Raw genomic sequence first — 20,711 nt, 5'->3', positions numbered from 1 at the left:
CAAAAATTAAAGTATATTTCCCAACTCATTCTACAAGGCCACAGTGACCTGTAACCACAATCTGACAAAGATATTAAAATAAAGAAATAAAGGCCTATTTCTATTATGAAAACTGATGTAACAATTTTTAACTAAATGTGAGTAAACTGAAACAAACAGCTTTTCTTTATGCTGAGTATGTGATCAAGTCTTACTAAATGTTCCTTTGAAATATGAAGTAAAATACAATTCTCTACTTGAGAATTCTTGTAAAATCCTTGTGAAAACCCTAGAAGGTCGGGACTGTTATTATACCCATTTTGTAAATAAAGAAACTAAGGCCCAGAGGAGTTTAACTTATGCAAAACAACACAGCTAGTAAATATTGAAGCCAAAAGAACAGCATGGTACTGGTATGAAAACAGGCACACAGACCAATGGACCAGAATAGAGAGCACAGAAATAAAAACGCAAACCTACAACAATCTGATCTTTGATAAAGCTGACAAAAACAAGCAATGGAAAAAGACTCCGTATTCAGTAAACGGTGCTGGGATAACTGGCTAGCCATATGCAGAATACTGAAACTAGACCCCTTCCTTATACCATATATAGAAATCAACTCAAGATGTATTAAAGACTTGAATGTAAAACCCAAAACTATAAAAACCCTGGAAGACAACCTAGGGAATTACCATTCTGGACACAGGAATGGGCAAAGATTTAGTAACAAAGACACCATAAGCAATTGCAACAAAGGCAAAAACTGACAAATGGGATCTAATTAAACTTAAGAACTTCTGCACACCAAAAGAAACTATCGACAGAGTAAACAGACAACTTACAGAATGGGAGACAAAATTTGCAAACTATGCAGCAGACAAAGGTCTATTATCAAGGATCTATAAGTACCCTAAATTTACAAGAAAAAACCCCAAACAAGCCCATTAAAAAGTGGGCAAAGATCATGAACAGACACTTCTCAAAAGAAGACATACATGTGGCCAAATAGGAAAAAAAGTTCACTATCACTGATTATTACAGAAATGCAAATCAAGTGCCAATGAGATATCACCTCACACCAGTCAGAATGGCTATTATTAAAAAGTCAAACAGTAACAGATGCTGGTGAGGTTGCAGAGAAAAGGACACACTTATACACTGTTGCTGGGAGTGTAAATTAGTTCAACATTGTGGAAAGCCATATGGCAATTCCTCAAGGAGCTAAAAGCAGAACTACCATTCGACCCAGTAATCCCATAATTGGGTATATACCCAGAGGAATATAAAGCATTCTACCACAAAGACACATGCATGCAAATGTTTATAGCAGCACTATTCACAATAGCAAAGACATGGAATCAACCTAAGTGCCCATCAATGACAGATTGAACGTTCACTGTCAGCATTATTATTTAACAGAGTGTCAGAGCTTCAGATGAATTTAATAAGATATGAAGGAGACAAGAAAATAAAATAACAGATATAAACACTGGGAAAAAATAGATGAACTCTTTTGGGAAGTTGTAGGCCCAAGAGTCACTAATAAAAAATGTCTACTGTAGAATTAATATGAGAATTTTGTGAGGTGCATGGATATAAAACAAATATATAAAAATAAATAGCTTTTGTCTACTCTATCAACAAAAATTGAAATAGGAAAAATAGTCTATTTATGGTAGAGGCAAAACTGACAGTAACAAATTTAACAAGAATGGCAAAGAAACATATTTAAGTAAAACTATTACATCTTATTAAAGAACATATAATAGCATTAAAAATGAAAGAGCATACCATATTTTTGAATGAAAAGACTTACAATATTCAAAAGACAATATTACCAAAATTTTTAATTCTCTAAAACTTAGTTTATAAATATAATGCAATTCAAATTAGAATCCTTGTTGGCATTAGAGGTGAATGAAATCATCTTAAAGTTTATGTGGAAGAATAACTTCCTTTGAATATGTGGGAAAGATGTAATGAGTAGAGAGAGAAAAACTTTTACTAGGTAATTCTTGGAGCCTGTGGATTAGAGGTAAATAAAATTATATTAAAGTTAAAATGAAAGACTAACTGTCTGCAAATATGTATTTAAAAAGTAAGAATGGTGGAGACAGAAAGGGCTTAGCACCTGAAAGAATATGCTAATAAGTCATATTCAAATCAATGTAATATTAATGGGGCATCAAATAAATTAGTGGAACAGAAGACAGAATATAGTAATAGTTGCTAGTACAGACAGTTCCTGACTTATGGTTCAATATGATTTTTTGACTTTATGATGGGTTTGTCAGGATGTAACCCCATCATAAGTTGAGAGGCTCCTTACCAATTACGACGGGGTTCTGGTTTCTATTGAATGCGTATTGCTTTAATGCCACAGTAAAGTCAAAAATTTGTAAGTTGAATCATGGTAAGGTGGGATCGTCTGCTGTGTTGCCAGCATTAAATGCATTTTTTTACTTACAATATTTTCAAGTTAGGATGGGTTTATTGGTACATAACCCCTCTGTAAGTAAAGGAGCATCTGTATATATTAAAATTTTAACATACAACAGATAGTAGTTCTATATAGTGAGAAAAGGATAAATTATTTAATACATAATACTGATACAATTGGAAAAGAGTAAATCTGGACCACTATATCTTGCACCATATTAAAGATAAACTCTAGAGGGGAGGGGGAGCAAGAAGGCCAAAGAGAAGCCTCCAGCAATCACCCGCCCTGCAGGAACAACAAAATTGAACAGCTATCCACACACAAAAGGCACCTTCATAAGAAACAAAATCAGATCAGCAATCATAATACTTGGTTTTAACATCCTATTGAGAAAAGAAGCACTGAAGAGGGTAGGAAAGACAGTCTTGAATTTCCAGTGCTACCCCTCCCCCCATCCTTTGGCAGCAGACCAGTAGCACAGAGAGAGAATCTGTGTCTTTTGGGGAGGAAGAGTGCAGTGACTGTGGGACTTTTCATCGTAACTCAGTGCTGCTCTGTCACAGCAGAAAGCAACCAGGGGCAGAATTCAGACAGTGTTCACAGAGGGAGCATTTGGACCAGCCCTAGCCAGAGGCAAATTGTCCATCCCAGTGGCAGGTACCTGAGTTCCAGCAGGCTCCACCACTACTGGCTAAAGGGCTCTGAGGTCCTAAGTAAACTGGAAAGGCAGTCTGGGACACAGGAACTGCAATTCCTGGGCAAGTCCTGGTGCTGTGCTGGACTTGCAGCCAGTGAACTTGGGGTTCATGTGACCTAGTGACCTGAGGCATCCAAGGGAGTGCTTGCATCACCCCTCCCCAAACCCCAGGCAATGCAGCTCACAGCTCTGGAAGAGACTCCTTTACTCTGCTTGAGGAGAGGAGAGAGGAGAGTAAACAGGACTTTGTCTTGCAACTTTGATACTAGCTCAGCCACAGTAGAATAGGGCACAAGGCAGAATCCCAAGACCCCCTTTTCAGGCTCTAGCTCCTGGACAACATTTCTAAACACACCCTGGGCCAGAAGGTAACAGTGCCTTGAAGGGAAGGAACCATTTCTGACAGAATTTATCACCTGCTGACTAAGAACTGAATAGTCAGCCATGGTAGCAATACAGTGGTAACCATACAGTTCTTGACACAGGCCTTGGGTGAGACTCAGAACTATGTTAGTTTCAGGTGTGATGCAGCACATTTCCAGCATTGGTGGCTATGGGAAGAGACCATTCCTGCTTGAGGAAAAGAGAGGGAAGAGAAGAGAAAGGGGACCTTATTTTTTAGCTAGAGTACCAGCTTGGCCGCAGTGGTGTAGAGCACCAAGCAAGCTTCTGAGGTCCCTGATTCTAGGCCTTAGCTCCTGAACAGAATTTCTGGACCCTCTCTGTGCCAGAGAAGAGCCCATGGCCCTGAAGGGAGAGACTGAGGACTGGCAGCATTCACCACAAGCTGAATGAAGAGCCCTTGGGCCTTGAGTGAACAGTGGTGGTAGTTAGGCAGTACTTGTTGTGGCCGGGGCAGTGGTGGCCGTGGGGAGACATTCCTCTTCTTGAGGAAAGGAGAAGGAAGAGTGGAAAGGACTTAGTCTTGTGGCTTGGATGTCAGCTCAGCTATAGTAGGATAGAACACCAGGTAGATTCCTAAGCTTCCTGACTCCAGGCCCTGGCTCCTGTATAGCATCCCCAGACCTGCCCAGGGCCAGAGGGAACTCACTGCCCTAAAGGGAAGAGCATAAACCTGACTGAATTAGCCATCTGCTGATTATAGAGCCCTGGGGTCTTCAGTGAACATCATCAGTAGCCAGGCAGTGGTCACTGTAGGCCTTGAGCGAGACCCAAATGAAGTGCTATGCTGGCTTTAGGTCTGACCCAGCACAGTTCCAGTGGTGGTGGCCACAGGGGTACTCGAATCACCCCCTCCCCAGCTCCAGGAAGCTTTAGCACAGACAGAAACACTCTGTTTGGGGAAAGGTAAGGAAAGAGAACAAGAGTCTCTGTCAGGCAATCCCGGGAATTATTGGATCTTACCCAAGACCACCAAAGTGGTATATCTACAAGTCTGCAAGAGCCACAGTATTACTGGGCAGATGGTGCCCTCTAAAGCAGGTATGGCTGCAATGACCAAAGATTTAGATCATAACACCCAAGTCTCTTCAAATACCTAGAAAGTCTTCCTAAGAAATATGGATACAAACAAGGCCACACTGTGAAGGCTACAATAAATACCTAACTCCAATACCCAGACACCAACAAATGTCAAGATCATCCAGGAAAACATGACCTCATCAAATGAACTAAGTAAAGCACCAGGGATCAATCCTAGAAAGACAGAGATATGTGACCTTTCAGACAGATAATTCAAAATAGCTGTTTTGAGGCAGCTCAATAAAATCCAAGATAACAGAGAATGAATTCAGGATTCTATCAGATAAAATTTAACAAAGATACTGAAATAACTAAAGAGAATCAAGTAGAAATTCTTTAGTTAAAAATGCATTTGACATACTAAAGAATTCATCAGAGTCTACTAAAAGCAGAATTGATCAAGCAGAAGAAAGAATGGGTTATAAGATATTATTTGCAAGCTTCGTGGTAAACCTCAAACCAAAAAACATACAACAGATACACAAAAAATAAAAAGCAAGAAGTTAACATACCACCTGAGGAAATCACCTTCACCAAAAGGAAGAGATAAAGGAAGGAAGGAAGAGAGAGAAGACCAGAAAACAAATAAAGTGGCAGGAGTAAGTCCTTACTTATCAATAATAACATTGAATGTAAACAGACTAAACCCTCAATTGAAAGACAGAATAACTAAATGAATTAAAAAATAAGACCCTATGATTTGTTGTCTACAAGAAACACACTTCACCTATAAAGACACAATAAACTGAAAGTAAAGGGATGGAAAAAAATTCCATGCAAATGGACACAAACAAAAAAAACCCCACAAAATATTATATTTATACCATACAAAATAGATTTCAAAACAAAAACTATAAAAAGAGACAAAGAAGTCATTGCATAATGATAAAGGGGTTGATTCAGCACAATGATGTAGTAATTGTAAATATGTATGCACCCAAGACTGGAGTACCCACATATATAAAGCAAATATTACAAGAGCTAAAAAGGGAGATAGACTCTAGTACAATAATAGCTGGAGACTTCAACACCCCGCTTTCAGCATTGCACAGGTCTCCCAGATAGAAACAACAAAGAAACATCAGAGTTAATCTGAAGTGTAGAACAAATGGACCTAATAGAATTTTAACAAACATTTCATCCAATGGCTACAGAACACACATTCTTCTCAGCGCATGAATCATTTTCAAGGATAGACCATGTAAGGCCTCAAAAAAAGTCTTAAAACCTTCAAAACAATTGAAATAATATCAAGTATCTTCTCTGACCAAAATGGAATAAAACTAGATAGGAACAAGAGGTATTTTAGAAACCATACAAACGTGAAAAATTAAACAATATGTTCCTGAATAGCCAGTGGGTCAATGAAGAAATAAGGAAGTAAATTTTAAAATTTCTTGAAACAAATTAAAATGTAAACACAACATAGCAAAACCTATGGGATCCAGCAAAAGCAGTACAAGAAGAAAGTCTATAGCAATAAGCACTTACATCAAAAAAGTAGAAAGCTTCAAATTAACATAACAATGCATCTTAAAGCAAGAGAAAACCAAGTCCAAAATTAGAAGAAAAGAAATAAAGATCAGAGCAAAAATAAATGAAATTGAGACTGAAGAAAACAATACAAAAGATCAACAAAATGAAAAGTTGGTCTCCTGAAAAGATAAAATTAACAAACCTTTAACCCAACTAATAAAGAAAAAAAAAGAGAAGACCCAGATAAATACAATCAGACATGAAAAAGGAGACATTACAACTGATACTGCAGAAATTCAAAGGATCATTAGAGGCTACTATGAGCAACTATATGCCAATAAATTTGAAAACCTAGAAGAAATGAATAAATTCCTAGATATATACAATCTACCAAGACTGACCAATGAAGAAATCCAAAACCTGAACAGGCCAATAATAAAAGGGAAGCAAGGATGGTCCAACATATGCAAATCAGTGTGATACATTATATTAACAGAATGAAGGACAAAAATCATAGGATCGTTTCAGTTGATTCTGAAAAAACGTTTGATATAATTCAACATGCCATCGTGATAAGAACCCTGAAAAAACTGGGTATAGAAGGAACATATCTCAACATAATAAAAGCCATATATAAGAGGTCCACATTTAGTATCATACTGAGCAGGGAAAAATTAAAAGCCTTTCCTCTAAGTCTGGAACACAACAAGGATGCCCACTTTCACCACCATTATTCAACACAGTGCTGAAAATCCTAGCTAGAGCAATCAGACAAGATAAGGAAATAAAAGGCATCCAAACTGGAAAGGAAGAAGTCAAATTATCCTTGTTTGCAGATGATATAATCTTATATTTAGAAAAACCTAAAGACTCCATAAAAACTATTAGAACTGATAAACTAATTCAGTACAGTTGCAGGATACAGAATCAACATACAAAAATCAGCAGCATTTCTATATGACAACAGTGAACAATCTGAAAAAGAAATCAAGAAAATCATCCTATTTACAATAGCTACAAATAAAATAAAATATCTAGGAATAAACCTAACCAAAGAAGTAAAAGTTCTCCAAAATGAAAACATTGATGAAAGAAATTGAAAAGGAAACAAAAAAATGGAAAGATATTCCAAGTTCATAGATTGGAAAAATCAATATTATTAAAATGCCCATACTACCCAAAGCAATCTACAGATACAATGCAATCACTATCAAAATACCAATGTCATTCTTCACAGAAATAACAAAAATAATCCTAAAATTTAGATGGAATCACAAAAGACCCAGAATAGTCAAAGCTATACTGAACAAAAATAACAAAACTGGAGAAATCACATTACCTGACTTCAAATTATACTACAGAGCTATAGTAAACAAAACAACTGGGTACTGACATAAAAACAGACACAGAGACCAATGGAACAGAACAGAAAACATAGAAACAATGTCATGCATCTACAGTGAACTAATTTTTGACAAAAGTGCCAAGAACATAGGTTGGGGGAGGACAGTCTCTTCAGTAAATGCTCCTGGTAAAACAGGATATCCATATGCAGATGAATAAAACTAGATCCCTATCTCTCACCATATACAAGAATCAAATCACAGTGGATTAAATATTTAAATCTAAGACCTCAAACTATGAAACTACTAAAAGAAAACATTAGGGAAACCCTCCAGGACATTGGACTAGGCAAAAGTTTCTTGAGTAATACCCCACAAGCGCAGGCAGCCAAAGCAAAAATGGACAAATGGGATCACATCAAGTTAAAAACATTCTGCAGGGATCACATCAAGTTAAAAACCTCCTGCACAGCAAAGGAAACCATCAACAAAGTCAAGAGACAACCCACAAAATGGGAGAAAATATTTGCAAACTATCCATCTGACAAGGGATTAATAACCAGAATACACAAGCAGCTCAAACAACTCTATAGGAAAAAATTTAATAACCTGATTTAAACAAATGGGCAAAAGATCTAAATAGACATTTCTCAAAAGCAGACAAACAAATGGCAAACAGGTATATGGAAAGGTGTTCAACATCACTGATCATCAGAGAAATGCAAATCAAAACTATACTGAGATATAATCTCACCTCAGTTAAAATGGTTTTTATCCAAATGACAGAAAATAGAAATTCTGGCAAAGTTATAGAGAAAAGCGAACCCTTGAACACTGTTGGTGGTAATATAAATTTGTATAATCAATATGGAGAACACTTTGGAGGTTCCTCAAAAAACTAGACATAGAACTACCATATGGTCCAGGAATCTCACTGGTAGTTACAATACTGAAAGAAAGGAAATCAGTATATTGAAGAGATATCTACACTCCCATGTTTATTGCAGCACTATTCACAATAGCCAAGATTTGGAAGTAACCCAAATGTCCATCAACAAATGAACACATAAAGAAAATGGGGTAAATATACACAATGGAATACTATTCAGCCATAAAAAGAATGAGATACAATCATTTGCAACAACACAGATGAAACTGGAGGTCATTATGTTAAATGAAATAAGCCAGCCAGAGAAAGACAAATTTTGCATATTTATTTGTAGAAACTACAAAAAATTAAAACAGTTGAACTTCTGGCAATAGAGAATAGAATGGTGGTTACCAGAGTGTGGGAAGGGTGATGGGGCAGGGCTGAAGGGATGGAAAGTGGGGATGGTTAATGGGTACAAATATATGGTTAGACAGGATGAATAAAAGTTAGTATTTGATAACACAACAGGGTAACCACAGTCAACAATAATATTGTACATTTAAAAATAACTAAAAGAGTATAAATTAATTGTATGTAAAACAAAGAAAGGACAAATGCTTGAGGCAGGACACCTCATTTACCGTGACATAATTATTATACATTGTATGCCTGTACCAAAATATCTCATGTATCCTATAAATATATACCCCTACTATGTACCCACAAAAATTAAAAACAAAAAATTTCAAACAGCTGACTAAATTTTTTAAATAAAATCAAAATAAATTCTATATGTATTAATGACTCACTTGGGAAACAAAACCCAGGATACTGTATGTACTATCTAGGAATGGGACTACTTTAATAAGACTACCCAGAAACAATAAAAGATAATTATTGATTATACCAAAACAAAAAACTTCGATATGGTAAAATTTACCATAAAAAGTCAATAGATAAATTATGCATTTGAAAAAAATCGAATGTAGAATATAATATTTATACTGTATAAAATTTGCTATAAAATTATCAAGAAAAATTCCAATAATGCAATAGAAAATTTCCAGAATCTATGAATAGGTAGTTCTCAGGAAAGAAAATAAAAATATATGATTATTTAAAATTTTATCTGATTTTAAAATTTTTATCTGTTGCATACTGCTATAAAGTTAATATGATGACTTGTTATCTTCTCTTTCAACACTAGCTTCTCTCCAGATTTCTGTAGTCTGTGGTATGCTCCCATCATTAAAGACTCCCAAACACAGGAGGTTCAGAGCCCTTTCTGACTTCCTTCTCTTCTGTGTTTACTCAGACAGATGTTCATCTCCCTGGTCTTAGGTAGTCACCTCAACCCTGATTCTATCTCACCCTTCCCACTGGGCCACGGAGAAGCCTAAATAGACACAGTGGGACAAGCATGAGCATTGAAGTCCAACCGGTTTTGCTTTTACTCTCTGCCATTTACTAGGAACGTAGTACCAGTCATGATACTTTGTGGGCCTTGGTTCTCTCCTCTGTAAGATAGGATAATTATACCAGCTTTTCATGGTCGTTATGAGAACAGATAGAAATAATTCACATAAAGTGTCTAGCACACTTAGGACTTAAAAAAATGTGAGTTCCCTTCCCTACTTCAGCTTCTTATGGTTAGTCTTGGGATTGGGATACTGGCAAAGATATTTTCAAAATGGCTATTTGACTCCAGTGTCTTGATGTTTGAAACACCTCTATTCATTACTAACAGATTAATTTGTCTAAAATTCTGCTTTTGTGATATCATTCTTCTGATTACCTATTTTATTGATCCCTTACTATCTTCAGGGAAAATTACAAACTCTTTACATTTACTGTCAAGACACTCATTCCTCTGAGGTGGAGACAAACTTTAAAACCTTGCCCAAGATGCTTCAAACACTTTAAATTTTTTCATTTGGAAAAATGAAAGACTGCCTGCAATTCTGGATTCACCTTTACAAGGAAACATAGAAGAGCACAGATATACCAAAGTAAATTTCGCCTTATTTTTCTGAAATCTTACGTTGCAGTTGAAATGTCTTTTATATATTCACTTAAGTCTTACCACACTAAATGGCAAAACTGGAAATGATGACAGCAAGTATTGACCACAGACACAGTTATCACCATAGTGATACTAATAATTAGGCATATTTGCAACTCAAAATAATTAAAACAAGATTTTGTTGTAATTATAAGTAAAAATGTAAACATTTATTCATGTACTTATATAACTAGTCACCAAAAACAGCAAAAGACTTTTCTTTACCTAGTACTTCTTTTTGCAAATCATAGCATCTGGTTTGCAAGTTTACTTCCTGTTGTCTAGATGTCCGAATCTGCTGAGATCTCAATATGGCTGCATCTGACAACAATTTCAGATTTTTCATTTCCTTTTCAAGGCATACTTTATTTCTCTGGGACACTGTCAAACTTTTATTCAGTATGTCTATTTCTGTAAGAAGAATTCAAAGTTTACAAATAGCCAATAATTGAATCATAAAACATTTCTCTAAAGATTGATTAGTTTCTTTTAGAAAATTAATAGTTGAAAGGCAAGATGACATTTCTGAGATTATAATGACATCTAACTAAAAAGTTAAATTTAAATTCAGTAGTCAGTCTGAAAACGATAAAAAAAAGTTTTATTGCTACATGATGCATGAAATCTTTTAACAGTATTTTTTTTAGCTTTTAAATTGTATTAAGTGGTAATACAGCCTGCTTTTTAAATACTTACATAAATGAATAATATAAGATCTGTGTAATGTTATAGGTTTTATTGAAATGATTTTTTTTTTAGGCAACATGATTCAGAAAAGTAAATTTAAATGTTCTAGCATGAGCTGGTTGGGTGGCATTTCTAAGGGGTTAACTAGAATACATTCTCTACAAATTATGAAGAAAGATTTTAGGAGTAGAGTGGACAGAAGGATGTAGTGTCTAAAACTAATAAATTTAGGGGAAGAAAGCATTAGTTAATAATATCTTAATGATTTTAATAGTACTGTATCCCCCCCAATAAGACCAGAATTCATAATAATCATGTCATTATTCTATTTAGATTGTTTAATAAAAATCTTTATAGCTCTACTTAGATTTAAATATGCTAATTTTATACAATTTCATGAGAAATGCATGGAGCATATTATCCTTGAATAATTAATAAGCTCCCTGTTCATCAGTCTTTTCTGCACTATTGCCTTAAACTATCATTAAAACACATGAACACACACTCAACAAAGATAAAATAAATGCTATGAAATTTGTACAATCACAATTAATTGAATTGATGAGCATGTGATTTAGATGAAAATTTGGACAGTCTGCTTTTTCAGACATTTCACTTGGAGTTCCCTTCTTTGGTTAGCCCATCCAGGACTTTGTGATAGGTTCAACATGTGACGAGATGTCAAAAGTGGTTGGTTTCGTTTATTGCTCTTGGTGCCACCACAGCAGAACAGCAATCATGTGGGCCAGTGAAGACCACAAGTAGAGATACATAGGACAGACATGCAGTAGAGGTAATTTGGCCAGCAAATGGTTATAGGAGAAGTAAAGCAGAGAGCTAGAACAGAGCACAGGAAAAAGAGCATGTTTTAAGGGATCGTGATGAGGAGGATCACGAAGGTAGTACAAGGAGAGAAAAGCAAAATGGGGTAGAAAGCATGTCTGGGAGAAAAAGTGGCATTTGTGATAGACCTGGGGAATAAGCACAAGGGGTCTGGCACTTTCTCTATGTTTAGTTTCTGCTCAAAATGGAAAACCTAGAGAAATAAATTGCAGGATCCAAATAAGTGGGATTCTAATATAGTCCAATGATTATTTTATGTGGGATTTTTTTTCCTCAAAATAGCTATATGCTGCTAAAAACTTATGACTATGCACCAATTTGGGTGAGGAAAACTACTAACACACAGTACATAAAATTTTTTAAAGAATGGAGTTAAAGAAAATAAGGAGGTTACAGTTTCCCTACGTACCTAAAAAGTCTTTCTGGGTATTTTTGTAGCCAAAAAGGTGGCTTCTTAAGGCTGAATAAACTATAACATACCAAAACGATATCTATGTTTAAGTCAAAATGACACTGCACAGCACCACACACGTGGTGTCACCTATTTATCATATGCCAAAACGACACTGCTCAGGTTAGCAGGCTCTGTTAGCATACACTATACTCTAAAATAACTACTCATGTCAATGTGACTTTCTATCTAACATTTAAAGAATAAAAATCTGCAATACAAATTTATTTGTAAAATATATTCTAAGACATGGAAAAGTACATCAAGATTTCAAAACTAACAGAAGCTATAACATCCCTAACATGGAGTTAGGAAAAAGTAAACTCAATGGAGATGAATTAACTTACCTTTTGCAAAATAAACACTCCTTTGCCTATGGCAATCCTGGTGTCAAAGATTCAATTCTACCCTTGCCATTAAACAATTCCATACTTGTAAGACATGTGTCCCGATTTGGGGTTCAGAAATTAAGATCCCCACAAGGTCAACCTATACTGGTCATTGTATCCACCTTGAACCTTTCCTGTCTCAGCACCATCCCATGAAGAAGGTCCTCCTATCCTCATATATTCAGCTATCATGGCTCAAATGTTACCTCTGTGCAGAAATCTTTTTGGACCTGATCTGGATGTGATCTTCATCTTCCTGGAACTCACAGCAATTTACATCATTTGTATTGCACTGATCACAAGCATACATGTGACCTACTATTGGACTATAAGTTATTTCAGGCCATAGATAGTATCTTATTCATTTCTATTTCCCCCATAATTTCTACCATGATGTCTTAGGATTAACAAGAGCTCAATAAATGCCGAATAAATTAGTAAAGGCATTGCTGAGCAAAGCTTCTAAATCGTTTTTAATATACCACTAGTTGAAGATCCTGAATATGTGTTTATCTCAGCCTTCATTTCAGAGGCAGGCATTTTGAGCTCCACATTTTTAAATGTCAGAGTAGGATAGGCAGTTAAAACACATATCCAAAAGAAACATTTTTAATTGAATAAAATAATTGATCAATTCTATCCCTAATTTCATAAATTTTGTGAAAAATGTGGACTACATTTCTAAGCCTAATTCTAGATTTGAATTTTAAAAGTTCAACAACTATTCAGTCAACAGTTGTGTTGGGAGTGGAATTCACCTGATAAGTATTTTTCCTTGGTAAAGATATTTTTCCCAAAATTTTATTAAAATAAGTATGCTCTTGTTTAAAAAAATTTCATCTATAAAAACTTCATTTTAAAAAATATCAATTACATAAAGTGATATTCATTTGCTAGAATAGGAAATATTTTACTCATACCTGCTACTCAATGTTCAGCATACATTATCAGCAAGAAAATATTAAGCAATTTCCTTTTCTAGGAATGCTGTTTCTGTTTTGGACTTTGATTTTAAAGCCTAACTTAATTTTAACATGCAAATCTTTTAAAGTAACTGAATAATATTGTGCAATATATATGGGGTTTACTACATTTATTAATTTGCTAGGGCTGCTGAAAGAAAGTACCACAGATTGAGTGCTTAAACAACAGAAACTTATTTTCTCACAGCTCCAGAGACTAGAAATCTGAGATCAAGGTGTCAACAGGATTGGTTCCTTCTCCGACAGTGAAGGAAGGATCTGTTCCAGGTCTCTCTCCTTGGCTTGCAGGTGGCTGCCTTTTCCCTGTGTATTCACATGGTGTCCGTAGGTGTCTGTGTACAGATTTCTTCTTCTTATGACACCAGTCAGATTGGATTAGGGGCTACCCTGATGACTTCTTTAAAAATCTTATCTCCAAATATAGTTACTGTAGGAGGTACTGGAGATTAGGACATTTAAACATTTCAGTATATGAATTTGGGGAGGGGGACACAATTCAGCCCATCACACTATATTTTAGAATATTTGTTATTTAAAATGTTTGTACTATTATCAAAATTTATAGCCAATACATGCTTTTAGCTTTTAGAATAAGTGTTATCACATAATTCACTAGCTAACGCAAGTACAATTATTACTGTTAAGCTTATGCAATCAATTTCTTTACCTTGATAAGTTTTTTTGTTTTGTTATTAGTCCTGTGAGCTTAGGCAAATGAACTCAAACTTATGTTAGGTCATTATATCATTAGGAAACCTCTATAACCTTATTATCAAGGCATTCTGATATTACAAATACAGTGTCATTTTTAATTCACAAAACTTCACAGTTTTATTACAATAATAGGGAAAAAGATGCAGTGACCAGATTTACTAAATAAATAAAAAAAACTACACAATTTTTTTAAACTAAAAATGGCTGGGTGTGGTGGCTCACGCCTGTAATCCCAGCACTTTGGGAGGCCAAGACAGGTGGATCACCTAAGGTCAGGAGTTCAAGACCAGCCTCGTCAACATGGCAAAACCCTGTCTCTACTAAAAATACAAAAATTAGCCGAGGGTGGTGGCATGCGCCTGTAGTCCCAGCTACTTTGGAGACTGAGGCAGGAGAATAGCTTGAATCTGGGAGGCAGAGGTTGCAGTGAGTAATCATGCCACTGCACTCCAGCCTGGGCAACAGAGCAAGACTCCATCTCAAAAAACAAAAAACAAACAAAAAAACCTAAAAACTTTTTATTTTGAAATAAGTATAAATTTACAGAAAGTTGCAAAGAAATGTGTAGGGAGTTCCTATTCAAACTTAACACCACCTCACTTCTCCCCTTGTTGACATTTTGTGTAACTGTAGCACACTATCAAAACTAGAAAATTGCATTGGTAAAATCCACAGAACTTACTCCGATTTTACCAATTGTATACACACTCATGTGTGTGTGTGTGTGTGTTACAGTTCCATGCAATTCTATCATAAATATAGCTTCATTACATATCAACACAATCAAAATACAAAATTGCTCTATTACCACAAAGCTGATCCCTGCTATCACTTTATAGCCAAACCTACCACTATCCCCATCATCCCTAATCCCTGGCTACCACTAATCTGTTCTCTACACTTATAATTTTGTTATTTCAAGAATGCTATATAAACAAAATCATATCTTATGTAAACTTTTGAGACTGGCTATTTTCACTCAGCATAATTTAGTTGAGGTTCATTCAAGTGGTTACATATATTAATAATTTGTTCCCTTCTGTTGCTGAATAGTATTACATGATATGGACATAGGACATTTGTCTTTCATCCATTGAAGGACATTTGGGTTGTTTCCAATTTGGGGCTATTATGACTACAGCCGCTATGAACACTTACATACAAGTATTTTTGAGAACACAGGTTTTCATTTATCTGGGATAAATGCTCAAGAGTGCAAATGTTGCGTCATGTGGTAAGTGCATCTTCAGTTTCAGAGGAAAATGCAAAATTATTTTCTAGAATGGCTGAACCATTTTATATTCCTACCAGCAGTGCTGAGTAAACTGGTTTCTCTGATCCATGTCAAGACTTAATATGGTCAGTCTTTTCCATTTTAGACATTCTAATAAATGTGTAGTTGTATTTAATTGTGGTTTTGCATTTTGCTCATGGCTAATGATGTTGAACATTTTTTTCATGTACTTATTTGCCATCTATATATCATCTTCGGTTAAATTTCTACTGATATCTTTTGCCTATTTTCTAACTGGATATTTTTAATATAGAATTTTGGGAGTTATTTATATATTCTACATATAAATCCTTTGTTGGATATGTGATTTGCAAGTATTTTCTCCCAGTCTGTACTGTAGCTTTTTATCCTTTTTAACAGGTCTTTCACAGAGCAGAAGTTGTTGTTGTTGTTGTTGTTGTTGTTCTTGCTGTTCTTGTTTTTTTTAGGACAGGGTCTTGCAATGTTGTCCACACTGGAGTGCAGTGGCTGCTCGCAGGTATGATCATAGAACACAGCAGCCTCAAACTCCTGGGATTAAGCAGTCCTCCCACCTCAGCGTCCTGAGTAGCTGGGACTACAGGCATGTGCTACTACACTCTGCAAAAGTTCTTAAATTTTACTGAGATCCAAGTTATCAATTTTCCCTTTTAGGTACCATGATTTTAGTTCAAGTTTAAGAACTCTTTGCCTAATCCTAGGCCCCAAAGATTTTTTTCCCTAAAAGTTTCATATTTTCTATTTAAGTCTGTGGTTAATCCACTGAGTTAGTTTTTGTAAAAGTGTGCACTTTAGGACAAGGCACTTTCTCTTTTTCTTTACCTAAGGATATTCAATTGTTCCAGCATCATTTGTTGAAAAGGCTATTCTTCCTCCACTGAATTTCCTGTGTGTCCTTATCAAAAATCAGTTGAGTATATTTTTCTGGTCTAATTATGTAGATTTTTTAAAAACTACATGTGAAAACCCTTTTTGTTACTTTATTTAGGAGAAAAGCTATAAACCCATTACAATGAACCATTCTGCAACAGAAATGAGAAACGAATACGATAGAAAAAACATAGACTTTAGAATAAACAAGAATAGTTATAGCTAACATATCTTGCTTCCTTATTCTGCTAGGCATACGGGGTGTGTGTGTGTGTGTGTGTGTGTGTTCTCATTGTATAGATGAGGACACTGAAGCCCCAGTTTTTTGTTAAGTGGCAGAGTCAGGATATAAACTTTGGCTGACTCTAGAGACCTGCTCTTAGAATGCCTATATATCTTTATGTATTAAGAATTGAAGCCAGCAACACAGAGGCCAGCGTGGCTGAGTGCAGACATATTGGTTTGTGTGGCCCTTCTCCAGACCTGGTGGTCAGTCTGTAAAAGGGCAACACTATCAAGGATCCTATGTTACTCTCCAGATTTTTCCTGATTTCTGCCAAGAGTTCTAACATTCCTGACTCTGAATAGTGTTTGTTTAATAAATTTAAGTAAAAGATGAATTAAATAATAAAGACAACTAGAAATACACATTAACAGGTTAGGATTAAGAGTGACTGTAAAGTGTTCCTCAGCTATAATTCACATCGTCCTCATCATTTTTGTGAATATCAAATAAATTATAACATTTACAAATTTTATGTTAAAATGTTCATTTCACTATTTATCCGTACTAGTCATATCCAATAGAAATATGTATAATGCAAACCACACATGTAATTTTAAATTTCCAGTAGCCATATTAAAAATATCAGAAGAAACACACAAAATTAATTTTAATAGTGTATTTTATTTCATTCCACATATCCAAAATGTTATTTCAACAAAAGGCTATATCCACATTTCTAGTGCTCAATAGCCCCATGTGGTTGGTGGCTAACCTATGGGAAAGCGAAGGTCTGCATGCTTCTTAGGCTCCCGGTCATCTTTTCATGTAAGTGGGATAGTTCCTCAACTTTTACTAGAATTATCCTTTAAAAACATTACATTCAATTTATTTTTTCTATACTTAAATTTAAGATATAGATTATTTGCTTAAAATTCTATGCTACAAAATTGGCATGTTTATATAGCTATTAGGATTGCTGTTAAATTTAAAATATGTTCAAATTGATCAAAGAAACTGTAAAAAGGAAAGCATCAGCACCTTTCAAGTTTTACACATATTTGCACATGTTTGTACATCCATGCCCTGGAAATTTGATTGCTGTGATAGCACTAAGAAGAAAGTTTTTTAAAAGGCAAAAAAAAGCTCTTATAATAATATAGCTTCAGTTTGACACACCCCATCTGTTGTGTTCACCAAGCTCTTGCTTGGGAATTGAATATACTGTCCTCATGTGTGCATTTCCACCTTTGAGCTTCTGTCATCACCACTGTGTAACTTCTAAACAAGGTCCTTGAGCTTCTGAGGCAAAAGTGATATACTATAATGGTAAATATAAAAGTCAAGGGTTGAAAACTAACTCCTATTTCTTCATGTTTGATAAAATATAAAATGTAACACTTGCAAATGAAAAGCAAAATGGGCATATACTTTGATTCTGCAATTCCACTTCTAGGAATTAACTATGTTAAAGAAAAAAAACAGGATAAAATCCTAAAGATGCATGTATAAAGATGTTCAGTGATGCCTTATTTACAATAGCCAGACTATGATCAACCTACATGTTCATGAATAGAAAATTAGTTAAATAAGATACATATCTATAATAAAATACTGTCAACATAGTTAATTGGCATGACTATATTTTCATGATATATTTTAAGTGTATATGTATGTATATATATATGCACAGAAAGAAAGTTTAGAAAGCTCTATGTCAAAATGTTAACAGCAGTTATCTCTGTGTCATGATATTACAGATGACTTATGTCAATGTTTCTTTTTTTTGCCCCTTTTCTGTATTTTCTATGTTTTTATATTGAGGTTGTTTTATGTTTATGATTCCAACAATCCTTAAAGCCTTTTGAATTTGGGAAAAACTAATTATTAAGTGTTTATATTTTCCTCTTATAAATTCAATAAAAAACTTCCAAACTGAATTTTAAAATCCAATTTGGAATTGTACTACTGATAATAGCCTACATTAAATTTGCCTTTGGTTTTCAAGAAAGTGTAGCTAATGAATGAAGCCTCTGCTCCCTTTCCAGATTACAGAATATGTAAGCGTTACTAAGAAACCTTAGAGAATACTCAGAGGTTCCAAAACCTAATATAAATATTATCAGGAATCTGACTATGAAAATGTGGGTGTACTTTTACTTTCATTTCAATTCCACAAAGTTCACTGAGCACCTACTATGTGACAGGTTCAATTCTCTTAAAACACTAGTAATACAGCACTCAGCAAAACAATCAAAATTCCTGTTTTCACTAAGATTACAACCAGTAGGAGGAGACTGGCAGTAAACACATAAATCAATAAATGAATATTTCTGGTAGTAGTAAATATTATTAAAATTGAAAGAGAAAATCAGGATAGACAAGGACTATAAAGGAAGACAACTTTAACTAGAGCAGTCAGCAAAGATGTTTCTGAGGAGGTGACATTTGAACTGAGACTTTCAATTACAAGAAGGGACAGCTACTTGTTTGGGAGACCCTTAGTCAATTTCACCTGCATAAATCTGAAGGGCCTCCCTCTTTTCACATATTGTACAGTCATGGCCACAGGTCACATTCAGGGAGAATAAAGTGAGTGAAGCTTTCTGAGGGAGGAGGGTTGTTCCTCTACACAAAGGGGATGTCAGTGTCTCCTTGTTTGTTATTTTTCTAAGATTGTGATACACTGCACTATATAACTGATATAACTGTTCCCAGCTATGTGGTTTAATTAACAGTCCTAAAATGGATAGTTGGCTTAAAAGTTTCCTGAAAAAGAAAACATGGATTACAGAAAATATTAATAATGCAACACAAATGTAAACAAAAACATTAGAGCTGATGTCTCTCCAATTCTAGTATGATTGAATTCACAATTATTGATATTATGAGGTAAATATTCTATAAGATGTGACAAGACACTCAAAAATGAGAACATTACCAAGACGACTATTTTACATGTACATTCATATCTTTTATATGAATACCTCATTACAAAGAATAAAATTAAAGAGACTGACAATACTAAGTGTTGGCAAAGATATGCAGCAACTAGAGGTCTCATACACTGCTGGTAAAAATGTGAAAGGAACAACCACTTTGGAAAAGTCTTGGGTAGTTTCTTAAAATGTTGAATATACTCTACTATACAATTCAGCCATTCCACTCCTAGGTATTTACCCAAAAAATAACAAAAACATATATCCAAAAAAAGACATATATGAATGTTTAAATAATGGAAATGATGCATAATATATAGTATATTTACAAAATGAAATATAATTATGTAAAGTATATCTGTATTATTAACTGTGGCAGAAGCAAGATTCCTCTGGCACAGATATGCAGATACTGGCAGTTAAAAGTCAGTAGAAGAACACTAAAGGTCCAAAGAATATGACTAGCGACTAGCACACTCTCAGTGTCTGCTCCATTTTTGTTTGTTTGTTTGTTTGTTTGTTTGTTTGTTTGAGACGGAGTCTCACTCTGTCACCCAGGCTGGAGTGCAGTGGCATGATCTCTGCTCACTGCAAGCTCTGCCTCCTGGGTTCATGCCATTCTGCTGCCTCAGCCTCCCAAGCAGCTGGGACTACAGGTGCCCGCCACCACGCCTGGCTAATTTTTTGTATTTTTAGTAGAGACAGGTTTTCATCATGTTAGCCAGGATGGTCTCGATCTCCTGACCTCGGGATCCACCTGCCTCGGCCTCCCAAAGTGCCGGGATTACAGGCGTAAGCCACCATGCCCAGCTGCTCCATTTAATAACATAGATACCCTTTTTTTTTTTTTTTTTGACAGAGTCTCACTCTGTTGCCCAGGCTGGAGTGCAGTGACATGTTCACTGCAACCTCCACCTCCCAGGTTCAAGCAATTCTCATGCCTCAGCCTCCCAAGTAGCTGGAGTTACAGGTGCGCACCACCACAC

General features: G+C 35.3%; 1 protein-coding gene across 7 annotated transcripts in view; it reads right to left on the bottom strand.

Moving 5' to 3' along the window:
* The window catches only part of LEKR1 (leucine, glutamate and lysine rich 1), a 219,317-nt gene that overhangs the window by 89,965 nt on the left and 108,641 nt on the right, over positions 1 to 20,711 (bottom strand). For all 7 annotated transcript variants that reach the window (XM_055110616.2, XM_003830645.3, XM_063602993.1 and 4 more), the window contains exon 6: positions 10,579 to 10,764. In XM_055110616.2, the coding sequence (XP_054966591.1) occupies positions 10,579 to 10,764 (186 nt within the window). The remainder of the gene's footprint in view (positions 1 to 10,578; positions 10,765 to 20,711) is intronic.

Source organism: Pan paniscus, chromosome 2 (assembly GCF_029289425.2).
Source record: "Pan paniscus chromosome 2, NHGRI_mPanPan1-v2.0_pri, whole genome shotgun sequence".
In the NCBI taxonomy this organism is placed as follows: domain Eukaryota; kingdom Metazoa; phylum Chordata; class Mammalia; order Primates; family Hominidae; genus Pan; species Pan paniscus.
Note: the sequence above shows the minus strand (reverse complement) of the source record. Positions and strands in the feature narration are given on the sequence as shown.